Source organism: Vanellus vanellus (assembly GCF_965231255.1).
Source record: "Vanellus vanellus genome assembly, chromosome: 3".
Taxonomy (NCBI): Eukaryota; Metazoa; Chordata; class Aves; order Charadriiformes; family Charadriidae; genus Vanellus; species Vanellus vanellus.
Window position 1 is genome coordinate 5,249,474 of NC_138907.1, and position 14,820 is coordinate 5,264,293.

The 14,820-nt window shown below is 44.1% G+C and overlaps 2 protein-coding genes across 2 annotated transcripts in view; one reads left to right on the top strand and one right to left on the bottom strand.

The window, feature by feature from the left end:
* Positions 1-1,645, bottom strand: part of PUS10 (pseudouridine synthase 10) — a 31,821-nt gene extending 30,176 nt beyond the window's left edge. The window contains exons 1-2 of the mRNA XM_082481538.1: positions 1,608-1,645; positions 16-152 (exon numbers count right to left, since the gene is read on the bottom strand). Of these exons, the coding sequence (XP_082337664.1) occupies positions 16-141 (126 nt within the window). The 5' untranslated portion in view covers positions 142-152; positions 1,608-1,645. The remainder of the gene's footprint in view (positions 1-15; positions 153-1,607) is intronic.
* A 212-nt stretch (positions 1,646-1,857) lies between these two features.
* On the top strand, positions 1,858-9,237 carry PEX13 (peroxisomal biogenesis factor 13). Its single transcript, XM_082481539.1, has 4 exons — positions 1,858-1,971; positions 4,105-4,802; positions 5,235-5,360; positions 5,883-9,237. The coding sequence occupies exons 1-4, from the start codon at positions 1,898-1,900 to the stop codon at positions 6,176-6,178; spliced, it is 1,194 nt and encodes a 397-aa protein (XP_082337665.1). The 5' UTR covers positions 1,858-1,897; the 3' UTR covers positions 6,179-9,237.
* The last annotated feature ends 5,583 nt before the right edge of the window (positions 9,238-14,820 follow it).

The window sequence follows — 14,820 nt, forward strand, 5'->3', positions numbered from 1 at the left end:
ATACAAAGAACAAACCTTGTATGGACATCTATAAAGCGCCTGTGATCCCACGCAGCAGAACCTCAAAATACATCGTGGACAAGTGCCAGTGTTCGATAACAGCTGAACAATTGGTCTGTCCTTCTCTGTTAGTGAAGACATGCTGGATAATTCTAAAATTAAAAAAAAAAAAAAAAAGCTTAGAATAAACACAACTCAGCAATTCAAAAATAAAAGGACTCAACTGAGCTGCGCTTTATTTAGAATCACTGGATTTTTTTTTTTGTCTTCTAGAGAAAGTTTAGGATACATGTTTGCCTTAAATCAAAGGCACAACAGAACTGGAAGACCAACCCAAAAAGACCACTGACTCTGGGAAAAGCTTCTGTACTTCCTAGAAAAAGCTGAAGTCGAGTTCTGACAAAGGTATGCTAGGCTTTGGCCCAGAGCTTTATCTTTGATCAAGCGCATTACATGACATGTTATTCTTTACTGAATGGAGAAGGCGGGAGGAGCTAAGACATATTAAGCCTAACGTAAAATGGAAAATTCCTTCTAAAACCGTAGCGACTAAAGAACCAAACTCTTAAAATCACAGGAAAAAAAAACAACCAACCAACCAAAAACCAGATGCCATTCCCTTTTGTCATACAAAGCCCTAAAAGCAAAGTAAGTCTTTTCTATCCATTAGCCCTTCCAATTTTTTGAGATTTCTTATTTCCTGTCTCAAATACAGGACTTCTGTTTTTGTGAGAGATCTCACAATGCCTTTTTTTTTTTTTTTTTTTCCTAAAAGATTATGGACAATTCAGCTTCCCATTGCTCTCTCTGCCCAGAACTTCAGAGCAGACTGATTTCTTTGGCCAAAATTTAATAACGGGATAGAACTCTCAGCAAACTTAAGCTCCTGCGTTTTTAGAAAAAACATGGACAAAGAGAGATTCCCAGTGAGGTTGCTCACCCTTACTGGGTATCTAGGAAAGTTTAGGAGGCACGTAAGAATAACCACAGCTGTTCAGACCAAAGGTTCCGTTAGTCTCCTGTCACCCAAAGTGGGGATAAAAGGGAGGCCACAGGAAAACGTGTGTGTGTGGCATATACCTCTGCCAAGCGCTCCCTGCCTCCGCTGATTTCTGGTTTGGGGGATTCCTTTGACCTAGGGTGGTCTGCCTGTCGGTAAGCCTTAACAGGTCTTCCCTCCAAGCCCTCTCCAGCGTCTCTCCGACATTCTTTTGCCTCTGCACCCTTTGGCAGAGGAACCCCACGTGGAATTCCGCAACACCCACCGACGGATGATCCACCACACCGCAGCCCCCGCCCGCCCCCGCCGCAACAGCCGGGTCGCCATCGCGACGAGACCAGCCCTGACCGGCCCAGCCGCTCCGGGCCCGGACACCTCGGTGAGGGGAGGGAGCCCCATAACCCTCACACGCCAGCGCGCGCCCCGACCGTTAGAACCGTTACAGCCCCCCCACCGCGAGGCATCTCGCTCCTGGGGGGGGGGGGGGGGGGAAATGGGGATAACGCAGCACAAGGCCGCCCTCCCACAGGAGGCCGGAGGCGCCGCTGATGGGCTCCAGGCTGCCACCGCCCCCCGCCCGCCCCGATCCCCGGGGAGAAACCATCACCTCACGGCGCCCCTCGCTCCGCACGGGGCCTCGCCCCCTCCTTCCCCCTCCCCGCCCCGCCTTCCCTGGGCGGCTCAGCGGAGCCGGCACAGGCTAGCGCAGCACCGAGGCAGAGCGCATCGATGGGCCGGGCGCGGCGGGAAGCCCTGCCCTGAACGGGAGTCTGTTGAATAGCTCGGCGCTCCCGCGTCACGTCTGCCCGGTGGGCGGGCGGGCGGGCGGAGGAGCGCGGCGGGCCGGGCCGGGCCGGGCCGGGCCGGGGGCAGAGCGGGGCCCGCAGCGAGGCGGAGATGGCGTCGCAGCCGCCGCCTCCCAAGCCCTGGGAGAACCGGCGGCTGGCGGGCACGGTGGCGCCGGCCTTCCAGTGAGTGCCGTGCGCCGGCCCCGGGTCTGTGGCGGGGCTGGGTGTTCGCCCCCTCAGGGCGGTTGCGCCTCACCCCCCTCCCTTGGGCCTCCCGCCTCCTGGGCCTTCTCCCCTGAGGCGAGCTCAAAGGTCGGGCCCAGCCGGGCAGCGGCTCCGCCAGCTGGTGGCTGAGCAGAGCTTGAGGGGGTTCGTCGGTTTGGGTGGCCCGGGGGGGTGGTGGGTTACCTGCTGGAGGTGGTTTGGGGTCGTTTGCCCTGCTTGCGCCCAGCGGGGAGGGGGGTGTCTCTGGTTGGATCCCCCTTCTCAGCGCGGAGAGGGAGTGAGAGGCTCCGGAAAGGTACTGGCCTCAAACCCCACCTCGTGTCTGTGGAAAGCTGCGTGTGTAACGTGGTGAAGGTAAAGCTGTATGTGTTGCCACGAGTGGACAAAGTGTGGGTGCCCGTCCGTTCCTGGGGATTATGTAGCTGTGCCTCCACAGGAGTGGGGGAGCTGTGTGTCATCCCCAGGAACTGGAAAAAGGTGCATGTGTACATCTGTCTCAGGTGCGTTCACCCGGGAATCTGAGCTTTTCCAGAAAATCCCACCCGCTCACGGAGAAGGATGTTGTGTTTGTAAACTCATTCCTTTTCATCAGATATGAAGGAAAGCTTGGCGGTTCTAGATCAGTCTTGTTTTGGACTTGATGGTAGCGATTGCAATTAGGGTGAGCTGAAACTGGGCAAAAGGTTAGCCCAAGACTAAACATTCAGCAGAAGCTTTGCTGCTTTCACTGCAAGCTGAAGCTTGCTGAGCAAGAAATTTGATGTTAATTTTTATTGGTGGGATTACCTAGCTCGTCTTAAATTGCTTCAAGCAGCTTTAAAGTGAGGTGTCTTAAGTTGATTATTGGGAAGGGGAATGTAGTGTGACTTAAGTTATAGTACCTCTGTTTTCTGTGTTAAAACTTACTTTTTCTTCTACTTTTAACTGCCAAGAGAGTTAAAGTCTATGATGGAAAAACCAAATGGCGTAAAGATATAAATATTATTCTTTGCTGTGGAAACTTGTGAGTTTTGATCAGACGAAGTTGTTCCCTTCCATATACGGAAATAAATAGTATAGCAAGTATGCTTCACACTGAAAGCAGTGCAGAAAGAAGCAGCTCTGTAGCAATTCAAACTTGTCTTCTTTTTTTTTCTGTGAATTTACTGGACTGCAGAAGCGGAAAGTCAGGGGATGAGGCAGTAAACATGGGAAATGACCAAAATGTTTGACTTACAGGATGATAATATGTGATTAGCTTTTTAATGAAACGGCAAAAGTTGGACAGCTGCTTGACAGAATTCAAATATCAGTCTAGTACTTGCAGAGTCTTATTACGAAGAGCATAGATGAAATGACTTAAGCTTATGTGCATATAAAGGACTAAAAGTTTACTAAATTAAAAACAAATAATTGACTCATAATATATCTTTCTGCCAACAGTTAACAGTAATACATTCAATCTCTTGATGTGCTACATAATGGTAATTGGGTAGTTTGGGTAGAGGGGGAACTGGGGGGACCCAAAGCCCTTGCATATGTTGTTGTGTAATTACTTAGATTTTCAATTAGGTCACACCACCCTTTTCTCTAAGGGTGGATTCAAAGGAGCTCTCAAACTTCTTTCCTGCTGTATCATTGGCTCATGGTATAATAGAAGAGCTGAGAACAAGTATTGGAAAGAAAGCTTTCAGATTGAAAAGTTCATAAATATTCTTGGTAGTGCATATGAGGGGCTTTTGTGTGCAGAAAAATTATCTTGGTTTTATAGCATCAGGTTTGATGGATCTAGATGTAGCATTTCATGCTTTCTTAGTCAATACAGTAAATAAAAAGAAAGTTTTCCATGTGTATATTTCAGATATGCTGTGGTTCCGCGTATACACTGGATATCTGATTATGGGTTTTTGTCCCCGACAGACCTCTATTTCCTGACTAGAATTTTTACTTCCCACAAATGTTATGCGATGTACTGAGTGTTTGGCTACCAGGTTCCCTATCCTAGCACTACGGAAACACACTGTCATATTTATATAGTTAGCCAAGAACTCTGAAGAAGTGAAAATACAAACTTATTTTGAGTGCTGATCTTGCTTGTCTGAATTTGTTTAGGTCTGCTGACTTGGGTGACAACCTGCTGACCAGACCTGGACAACCCACAGTTGCACGAATACCTCCACCTATTTTGCCAAGACCATCACAGCAAACGGGAAGCAGTAGTCTGAGCACTTTCAGGCCAGCATATAGTAGTTCTTTTTCTCCAGGCTATGGTTCATATGGAACCTCTTTTTATGGAAGCTATAGTCCTTACAGTTATGGATATGGTGGCTTGGGTTATAACCGCTTTCGTACAGATGATATTCCTCCCAGCAGGTTTGTTCAGCAGGCTGAAGAGAGCAGCAGAGGCGCATTTCAGTCCATTGAAAGTATCGTGCATGCATTTGCCTCGGTCAGCATGATGATGGATGCTACCTTTTCAGCTGTGTATAACAGTTTCAGAGCTGTGTTGGATGTCGCCAATCACTTCTCCCGCCTCAAAGTACACTTCACAAAGGTGTTTTCAGCTTTTGCTTTGGTGAGAACTATAAGATATCTCTACCAACGTCTACAACGATTACTAGGTCTGCGGAAGAGCTCTGAGAATGAGGATTTGTGGGCCGAAAGTGAGGGGACAGTAGCTCGCGTTGGCCTTGAAGACAAGGCGGCTAACTCTGCAAAATCCTGGCCCATTTTCTTGTTCTTTGCTGTCATAATGGGAGGTCCCTATCTGATTTGGAAACTGCTTTCTACATACAGTGACGAAGAAACAGGTGAGCTGTAGCACAAGAGAAGTGCAGCATATATCGTTCCTTTTGTTATCATGTGTATAGCGATTAATCTACTACAGTAATAGAAGTTAATAGGTACTGGGGTACAATACTGAGTTTTAGGCATGTGATACAAGTAACAGCCTGTTTAAGTAGCCTGTTGTTGAGTTAGGATGCAGTTTCTTGGTAAGCTTTGTGTGATTCCAAAATTATAGTTCCTTTCTGTTTCCTTTCTATTAGATGCAGCAGTTGGGGCGGGGGGGAAAGTATTGGTTGGATTGACTCAAAAAATCATGCTTTGTTTGTTACTCCGTCAATTGTCTATTGGAAAAGTTTTAGCAAGGAAGTTAAGGTGCTTTCTTCATTTTTCTTTAAAAAAAACCCCACGCTTTATAATTCAGAGCAAGTAACCTTTTAATTTCTTTTTGGAAGCAGTATCTAGTAACTGGGCAAGTGGAGAAGATGATCATGTAGTTGGAAGAGCAGAATATGACTTCAGTGCTCTCTCAGAAGAAGAAATTTCTTTCCGTGCTGGTGACATGCTAAAATTAGCACCCAAAGGTAAACTTTGAATTTTGTATTAATTTTCTAATCGCATGTGAAGTAAGTCCTATTGTTAGAGTCTGAAAATGAAAACAAACCCCCCACCTTATTTGACCAAACTTCTCATCCATACTGTTTTTTTTTTCCCCCCATAAGTTATTACTTGCATTGTAATACAGCTTATTGCATAGTTTTCTTCAGTTTCCCTAAGGTATGACACAGGCTAAACTGACCCAGGGAGTGCTTTGTGGTTACCTTGTGGTTACCTTTTCCTCACACAGTGCTACACAACTGTGAAAATCTCTAGGCATTGGCAGTGCAGGGATTTCAGAACAGCTTGTGCTTTACAGTGCTCTTCAGCTTACCCCGCCAATGCGGATCATATCGTGAAGTAATTTGTATTTGCCTTTTATCACAGAGTTATTTTTTTTCTGCGTGGTGAGCTATTGTGTCATCTACCTTCTGGTGTATTTGTGCCTCAACTGCAATGTATTTTGAATTGTTTTGTAACTTGGATGTGTTTGCATTTTTCTTCTTCAGAACAACAACCCAAAATCCGTGGTTGGCTTTTGGCTAGTTATGATGGCCAAACAACAGGACTTGTGCCAGCTAATTACATCAAAATCCTGGGCAAAAGAAGAGGTAGGAAAACAGTGGACGTGGAAAGGATTCCAGAGCAACGGCCAGCCTTTACCGGCACACCTGTTAGAGGACCCACTGCTACTGTGACTTTAGAGGAGCAGGAAGCTGCTTTTGATTCTGTTTTTGCTGGAAGTAATAAAGTTCCTGTTGTGTCTGACTCCACTGTGGTTAGTGGAGAGAAACAGGAACTTTAATGCACTTTCATCAACAAAGCAACTGAACTGTGCTTTATTGATAAAACTTAGGGTTTGTTGAAAATCTGTATTGTAGTGGAACACTGATGGGTCTGTACCAGTTATTGCTGCTACCGACTGGTGAAAGGACAGAGAAATGATTGCTCAAATTTGTAGTATTTATTTTTGACTCACCTAAGGCTGTACATTAGTGACTCTACCCAACCACCTGGCAGCAGCTCTAAGATCTTGAGATGACAAGAATTGAGGCATTTATAAAAAAGCAAACAAAAAAAAAAAAAAAGGGGACTGCTGGCCTATTCTTGTTATTAAGGAGACAAACTGTTGGTGAAATCTGGAGATTAACATCCAGTAGTCTTCATTGGCATGTGGGCTAGACGAGAGGCCTGTTCAATAGAAGTGCAAAGGAAATATAGATATCTCTAAGATGTCCTCCAAAACTGGACACTGAGGACCATAAAACAGTAATAGTGCATTGTTTCCCCTGAAAGGAAGGAGAATTGCAAGAGATTTAGGTAACACAATTGAGTTGTTAGAAGTTTTACGTTGCTTGCTTTATGCAAGAAGTAGGGCTTCTGTCATAAAGACCTTAACCCTTATGAAAAAGGCACTTGTGAGAAAGGGGAGATAAATACAGTTAGAAAGGAACAGCAGTGAGGCTTCAGCAGTAGTTCTAACCAATTCTCTCTTGTTTATTAAAATAACATTAGAATAAAGGGCACTTTCCAGTGCCCTTATTGTTATTCCCTTCTGTGGTAAACTAACTTTGCATCACTCCTAGCCATTTTGGGTTGTAGCCTGTTAATTGCCTATCAACAGCCTATCAACTACCATCTGCATCTCAACTTATTTCTGTTCTTTATTGTTTTTGTAGGGATGTCAAAATACCTATCCTGCCTTTTAGTGCAGTAGGAAAGCATTGGGTTGGGGGAAGTTTAATGTAATTCAAGTGGCAAAGAAAAAGTAGCGTTTCTTGCTTAATTGTCTCAGTTAGCTAAGGTCTCGGAGTTAGCTCTTTATGCTGGCTTTCAGGTGGTAAATTTTGCATCTGCCCATAAAATTTGAGGGGGCTGGTTTATCAAAAGCCATAAAAACATTGACTGTGCAAAGTATTTAGTATTTTCTTCATACTGGTGTTTGAGAATTCTGTATTGAAATACCTTTTTTTTTTTTTTTTTTAAAGAAGCAAAGATAATTAAAACTTTTTTCCTTTTAGCATATATGTATAACATGTTGAGTTTCTGAAGGTTAGAGCAATGGATTAAATAACAAAAGCTTCTCTTACTCATTAAAATTGCTTTTCTTTTAAAGGTACTCAAAAGTATTAGTGAAAGTAGAGCACGTGCCTTTGCTTAATTGATCCAGTAGTTTCAGTTTGACTGTTTCTACAGAGATCTTCAACACACCCATTATGTGTTGGCAGAGCTTTATACTGCAATTGCATTTGCTGGCCTTGAGTTCTTAGAATTCTGTTCACCGCAAAAAAAAAAAAATACTCTGAGAAGAAAAACTGAAGCGAGCACAGTTTTATTGAGGTAGAGTGGCTGAAAAGATAGATATTATGCTGGAGCCTTGGATTTTAAAGTAATCTCTGAATGCCTGTCGTTGATAACGAGGGCGAGAATTTAACTGGTTGTGCTCAGGTATTGGGAGATGGTATAAAGAATCGTTTTGGCTAGATTGTTAGATCCTCAAGTGAAGAGGAAAAGGAAAGAGGAGTTAAAGGGCAAATGAGAAACTTGAAACCAGGTTTACTAGGTTTAAAACAGAACACGTTCCTGAGACATTTCCCTGTGTACCAGGGCATTGAAGAAAATTATCTATATTTGGAAATGACAGCTGTTGTTGAAATAAAAATAGCAAACAATCCTGAAATATAAAATACATAGAGGAAGAAAAGGCCAGGGGGGTATCAAGTTTATAGTTCTGCTTACAGGGTGTATTCATGGAGGGAATTAATTTACTGTTGTGAGACTTAATTAATGGACTGTCAGCCTGTCTTGTGTCAGTGAAAGGTTTAAATCAGAGGAATGGTCTTTTAAATAAACCCCAAACATTTTGTAGAGTGTCCATTCAAGTAGACTTCTGTTTTCCTGCTCAGAACAAGTTGGGAAGACAGTACCATGAACTAGAAACTTTAGAAAGGTGCTTTTAATTTCACTTTCAGGTCATACAATTTTGAAAACAATTCTTTTAGTAGGAAGATGGGTTATTAATAACTGACTTGTCTTTATAGTAGTTTGACTTAGTCTACCAGTCGCTGTCATAACTGTATCTGCTAAATCTTCACAAGAACTTTGATCCTTTTAATCTTGTGATTGCTTTAATGGGAAAAGAAGGCTGAGGAAATGAAGTAAATTATTTAAGTCACAATTAATTGTACTGATTGCAGAAGGGTATTAAAATTTCATTGAAGTAAAAGATAAACTGTGCTTTAAGATTTTGATTTTTTTATTTTTTTTTTTAAATGCCCAGACTAGCATCAGGAAAAAATGTGAGTCCTACAATTTCACTGTCTATGTTTCTGCCCATGTGTCAGGCTACAGAAAAAACACCAAAATGAATGCTGGTTGAAAAAGGGAGGCTGGTTGACAGGCTGCTCAAGACTTGCACGACTTTAGAAAGGTGAGAGGTGTGGCTGCAGCAGGAGTATGTAGAAGAGGAGATCAGAAAAAAATGCTGTTGAAATATTGCTAAACTTATGCATTAGGCAATTGACTCTTATTTTAAGATCTGTACATACTTCAGTTATTCTTCAGAACTACTTATATACCTGTAGCAGACCGAGGAGTCTGTAACAGACCTATGACATTTGTTTATATAAGGCTTTCGTTTAATCTTACTTTATTCGTATTGATACTGTTTAGTATACCAACCGTTTTATGCTCGAATATTGTCGGAACTAATCACAAATGCCAGTTTTGACTGGTTCTCTGGGTGCTAGCAGTACGTGAACGTGCACACCTTCAAAGCTTTGTTCAGGTTTCTGAATAATAAATTTTAAATATTTTCTTTGTCTAGTAGAACTTAATAAAATTGTCTACTTCTTTTGCACAGGTTCAAAACCTCTTCCTTCTGTGGAGCTAGACTGCAGCTGAGCTAGTAAGACTTTTTGACTTGGTGATTTTGGTGAAATTTGCTAGTCAGGTAAATACAAAGAAAATACAGTTTCTTATAAATCTGATCTGTTCACAATGAGAATTTTCCAGAAGAGGTACAAACTCAGAAACCAATAGAGTGATTTTCTTGACATACCATAGTTATTGTAGAAACACTCTTGTCCGCAACAGTAGCAGAACTGCATTTATTTTACAAAACATAGATAACACAAAAGTGTATGGTTTTTAAGTAGCTCCTTCCAGTTTTTTTTCTGTGGACGCATGTTGGGATTGGCCAGTGGTTTTGGCCTGTAACGACAGCGATTGCGTGTGTCCACAGGCGGTGATAACACTGGGGTGTTTTTCACCCATGTGTCCTGGGACCGGTTCTTCTGCAGAAAAATTTGGCGCAGGTTTGGGATGATAAAGGTGTCTCCTGGATTCCGTGGGCATACCGATTGCAGCTTTTTAAGCGGCTGGATAATCTCTTCTTGAAACAAACTTACTCGCCTAACCGGTTGAACTAGTAACATAAGCGTGATGTCGATGCCAGGCACCCCTGCATCTTTCTTAAACTTACAGTTCTTAATGCTACTTTGAGATGCTAAAGTTCCATAAATTTCACAGTAGTCACAGAACGGTAAGACTCAAGCAAGTGACATGGTTTATTTATGCTGTCAAAGGGGATCTTTACAGTTTTTTTTTTTTTTTTCAGTTTTAGAAATGAAAATGCTTTAAACAGAAAGAGCTAGTTCCACTACCTTTGAATTATTGGTAACTGGGCAAACATAGACTATCAAATGAGAAAAATTTGAGATATTGAGGTTTGTTTGGTTTTTTTGTTTTTGTTTTTTTTTTTTTCCTCAAATGCTGATATTGGTGGGGTTTTTTTCCTATTTAAAAAAAAAAAAAAAAAAAAAAGAGGGACTGAATTTCTGCCTAACAGAACAGGTTAATTCAAGAACTGTGTTGCCACTTCTCTGACATACCGTCAGGCCTGCATTTATATCGTTACGACATCACTTTATTGCACTATAGCAGTATTGCAGCATTAGCTTATCCTATGGATTGCTGTGGGACAGTATGGACTCAGGCATGTTTTATGCTTAAACTGAAACCCAAAGGCAGTTTTCATACTGTTTTAAGAATTCAAATTTCATATACTTTCCTAAGATTGGTGCAATCTTTTGTCTGAAGTTCTCTGTGCCTTTTTTTTTTTTTTTTTTCATTCTGTATTCTTAATGTATTAATTACTCTGGGGTTTAGGGATAGGGTTTTTTTTGAACAAAGTGATTAATATCCCTGTGGCCGTGACTCTCAGTGATTCCTGCCGAATGGGGCTGCCCAGGCCTTCCCTTCATGTCATGTGGGAACGTAATCACGATTTTTTTTTTTTTTAAACTGTAAAAAAGGGGTATTGGCGCTCCTCCCGCGGGGCGCAGCTCTCAGCCTGCGCTGGGCTGGGGGGGGGTGCGGGCAGCCGAGGAGAAGCGACGTCGCGCTGACCTAAGAGAGGTTGGCACCGCATCAGTTGTTGCCTAGGGTGGGAGGCGTGACGCCACGCGCCTGGTGTAACGGGTCTTCCACCAGCCCTCCCCGCCCCACTCAATCGCGACCGAAGCGCGGGCGACGGCCCGCCTGCGTCACTGGTTCGTGACGATGCGGAGGCGCAGGTCTGGCGTCACGGCAACGTCACGCGGAGGCGGGGAGAGCCGGCCCCGCCTCCCCGCTCGGGGCGGGGCGTTGCTAGGCTACCGGACGCTGGGCGCGGGGCGGGGGGGGGGGGGGGGGGGCGCGCCGCCGCTGCACTGCGACAAGGCGGGGCCGCCGCCGCAACACGGCGGGCGCCGGGGTTCCCACACTGCCCGCGCGGCCGCGTTCCCCCCTACTCCTGGCCATCCTATTGGCTGTCTCCGGCGGGAGGGGGCGGGGTCTGATCACCCGCGCGGCGTCGATTGGCGGCCGTCGCCCCGCCGCGCAGCGCTCCCCGCCCCTTCGCTCCCCCCTCCCAGCGAGGGTGGGGCCGGGCGGCGCCGGCGTGTGAGGGCGCCCGTCTCCCGCCCTTCGGGCACGGCAGGTGGGGAGGGGAAGAGGAGGCAGCCGGCGGGTCCCGCCGCGCTGAGGAGCCCCGGGGTGGCTCTGCTGAGCTCCTCAGCGGGAGCGGCCGTAGCGGGCTGCGCCCGGGCTCCTCTCCGCTCCGTCAGGCGCCCGGCGCGGCGCTCGTCCCCTCAGGGGAGCGGCGCCGCCGCCGTCCCGCTGCCTGCGCCGGCGGCCGTTGCGGCTCGAGGAGGAGCCGTTGCCTGTCCCGCCGACCCCCCGCCTGGGAGCCCACCAGGTAACCCCTGCCCTGGCGCAGCCGGGACAGCCTCCTGCCCTCCCGGCAGCGCCGGCGCTGGGTGTCCCTTCCGCGCCCCTGGCCGGGGGTGGGTGGGTGTGTGTGTGGTGTGTGCCTGGCGGCTGAGGGGGGGCTTCTCCCTCGGAGAAGGCTGGGGCGGCTGGCGGAGGTCCCCGCTGCCCAGGGCGGGTCCCGCCCCCGCGGTGTTGCATGAGGCGGCTGGTTACACTTGTAGGATTTTGCCCCAAAACCTGGGATCGGGCTTTAGGTTTTGTTGTTTGTTTTTTTTTTTTTTTTAATTATTATTATTATTATATAAATATCGTATTTTAATTTCTGTTTTGACTAGTGTGCGGGCAAACTACAATCAAAGTTGCTGTTATTCTCCTCCCGCCCCGCCCCCCCCCCCCCCCCCCCCCCATTCTGCACCATCACTTTGTTGCATGTAGGGGTTCTGCATGAAACCTCACGCCCATCCCACCATCTCTACCTTCCTGCAGGTCACGCACGTGCAAGGGGACAGTCATTCTTCATTTTCAGACTGATTCTCTGCTTTAAATAAAAAAAAAAAAAAAAAATCGGTATTACACGAGGTGGTGCATTTCCGTAATGTAAACCAACTTCCTGCATAATGAATTAACTCTTTATTTAAATCTTACCAGTTTTGTGAAATACTAAAGCGTTGGGAATCTTTTGCACCACTTAATTTAGAATTCTAAGTATTAATAAGAATTCCTGTTGTCACATATCTTTCTATATTGTGCACATCAAATGAGTTGGTCAGAATTAAACAATTCTGAAGCTTTTTTTTTTCTCCAATTTCCATAGTTGATGAAGGGGTTAACTTGAGCTTTACTTGCAGTAACAAACTGGAGAGAATCTGTAGAAGTTGCCTGATCTCTCTTAACAATGCGATTTATTAGAGGCTTTATGATGTTCTTACGGAGTGCACCATTCTCGCCTGAGTCAGAATCTTGTGTGTGTCTTTAACTATACTTTTGACAGGATTTCCTAAAGGACCGAAAGTCAAATATTAAATATCCTATATAAAGCCACAAAGAGGAATCTCATGCTCTTCCCAGAATAGAAATAAAAGACTTAACTTCTGTATGCTTCTAATTAAGTATGCTCCTTCATTTATCTTTGCAGTAATAAGCATATATAGAACTTTATTTTAATGTACAGAATAAGTGGATAAAAAAAAATTTGAGAGATAAAGGCTTCATCCCTTTTGAACGTGTCATTACATTTTAGAGTACCCATTGTCCCTTCATGGTTGGGTTGCTTCATGTTCCACAGTGCTGATGTATACATAAATTTGTTACAAGTACTCAAAACACACGGTATTTTTCCCTTTAAATTATAGACTCTAACTATTGCAAAGTAACTGCTTTTCTTTCTTTCTTTCTTTGATTACCCAGTATAATCACATCATAGAACTAATCCTTAAAATGGTGATTTATGGAATATTGACATCGCTAATAATTTACTTTCATTAAGTATATTTTATGACTCAAGATCAGCAGATTCTAATACTCCATCATTTACTTAATCAAACATGTTTTTAAACCAGCTACTACACGCTTACAAGGTAGCACAAGAAGTTTGCTTCCTATATTTCCCAGTGACAGGACGAGGGGCAATGGGCACAAGTTAGAACATAGGAAGTTCCGTATAAATACACGGAAAAACTTCTTTACGGTGAGGGTGACAGAGCACTGGCACAGGCTGCCCAGGGAGGTTGTGGAGTCCCCTTCTCTGGAGATTTTCAAAACCCGCCTGGATGCAGTCCTGAGTAATGTGCTTCAGGCAATCCTGCTTTGGCAGGGGAGTTGGACTAGATGATCTCTAGAGGTCCCTTCCAACTCTGAAACTCCGTGATTCTGTGATTTTGTAACTACTCAGATTTCTCACTCATGTTCTGGCCCAGTTATTTCTTTTCCTAACAGCAGATATGGTAGATACTCAGTGGCTTAAATATAATTGATACTGACATCTGTCAGCGCACTGATGGTGAGAAGTCTCTACTGTGGAATTACCACAGTGACACCACTTGATAGTACTATCAGGATGAGGGCTAAGAACTCAATGACTGAAGGGACTGATCTGCCTTTACCTTTAGTGGCATCTGTCTTAGTTGAAAAGTTTGGGTTCATATTGTCTGTGAAGGACCTCTGTCCTTTAAAAATGGTTATTTGGCACGCTTTGCAATATATTTAATTTAGATAGAATTGCTAAAATGCTATGACTTTTCCTATTGGACTTGTCTTCTGTGTTGTGGGGGTTTTTTTGTTCTTTTTTTTTTTTTTTTTTTAATCTCATGAATATATGAAACCTAAGAATTATCTTGGTAGGTTCTGGATTTTTTCTTTCTGATGGTTTCATTCAGCTGCTCTTTTGAGAGGATGAAAGTTTACAGTTACCTGCTATTGTGGTACCGGTTTCTACCAACAATACAAACACAAATGTGCTGGAATAGCTTCTTGAGTCAGAAACAAAATCAGTGCTATTTTGTATATTTTAAGCATGTTTTCTTTTAGCTACATGGAAAGAGGGTGATGCAAAAGAAATGTCTCTGTGTAGGATACTTTTAGTAACAAGTGATAGTGTCATCTGTCATCTAAGTGTATCTTCCCTGAAATTCTCTATAATCTTTGCTTTGTAAGTCAAAATTCTCTATGTTACTTTTAGGTTCTGTTATTTATGTGATCTGTTTAAGGTACTTTGGAAAAGGTCCAAAGTGCTTTCCAAATAGGAGTCCTTACTAAGGTCTTTGGCTGCGCGTTACTTGAATATGAAGTCTTCATTAAGGCCTGCAGTTTTCTCCCAGCATATGCTAAAACAGTACTTTGAACTTTTACTGTGTTTCCTGATGCTATACATAAAATTCATTTAGAAAAAGAAAAAAATCCCCAAGTATAACACTTTTTTCAAATTAGGAGAACTGCATTTTTAAAGTGCTCACTGCTGTCCTTATATGCTTTGTTCTGGTGTTCAACTTGAAGCTGAAGGAACAAGGTTTCTTGGCCTGATAATTTGTGGTGAGTTGACCCTGGCTGGATGGCAGGTGCCCACCAAAGCTGCTCTATCACTCCCCCTCCTCAGCTGGACCAGGGAGAGAAAAGTATAACAAAAGTCTTGTGGGTTGAGATAAGGACAAGGAGAGATCATTCACCAATTACTGACACGGGCAAAAAAGACTCAACTTG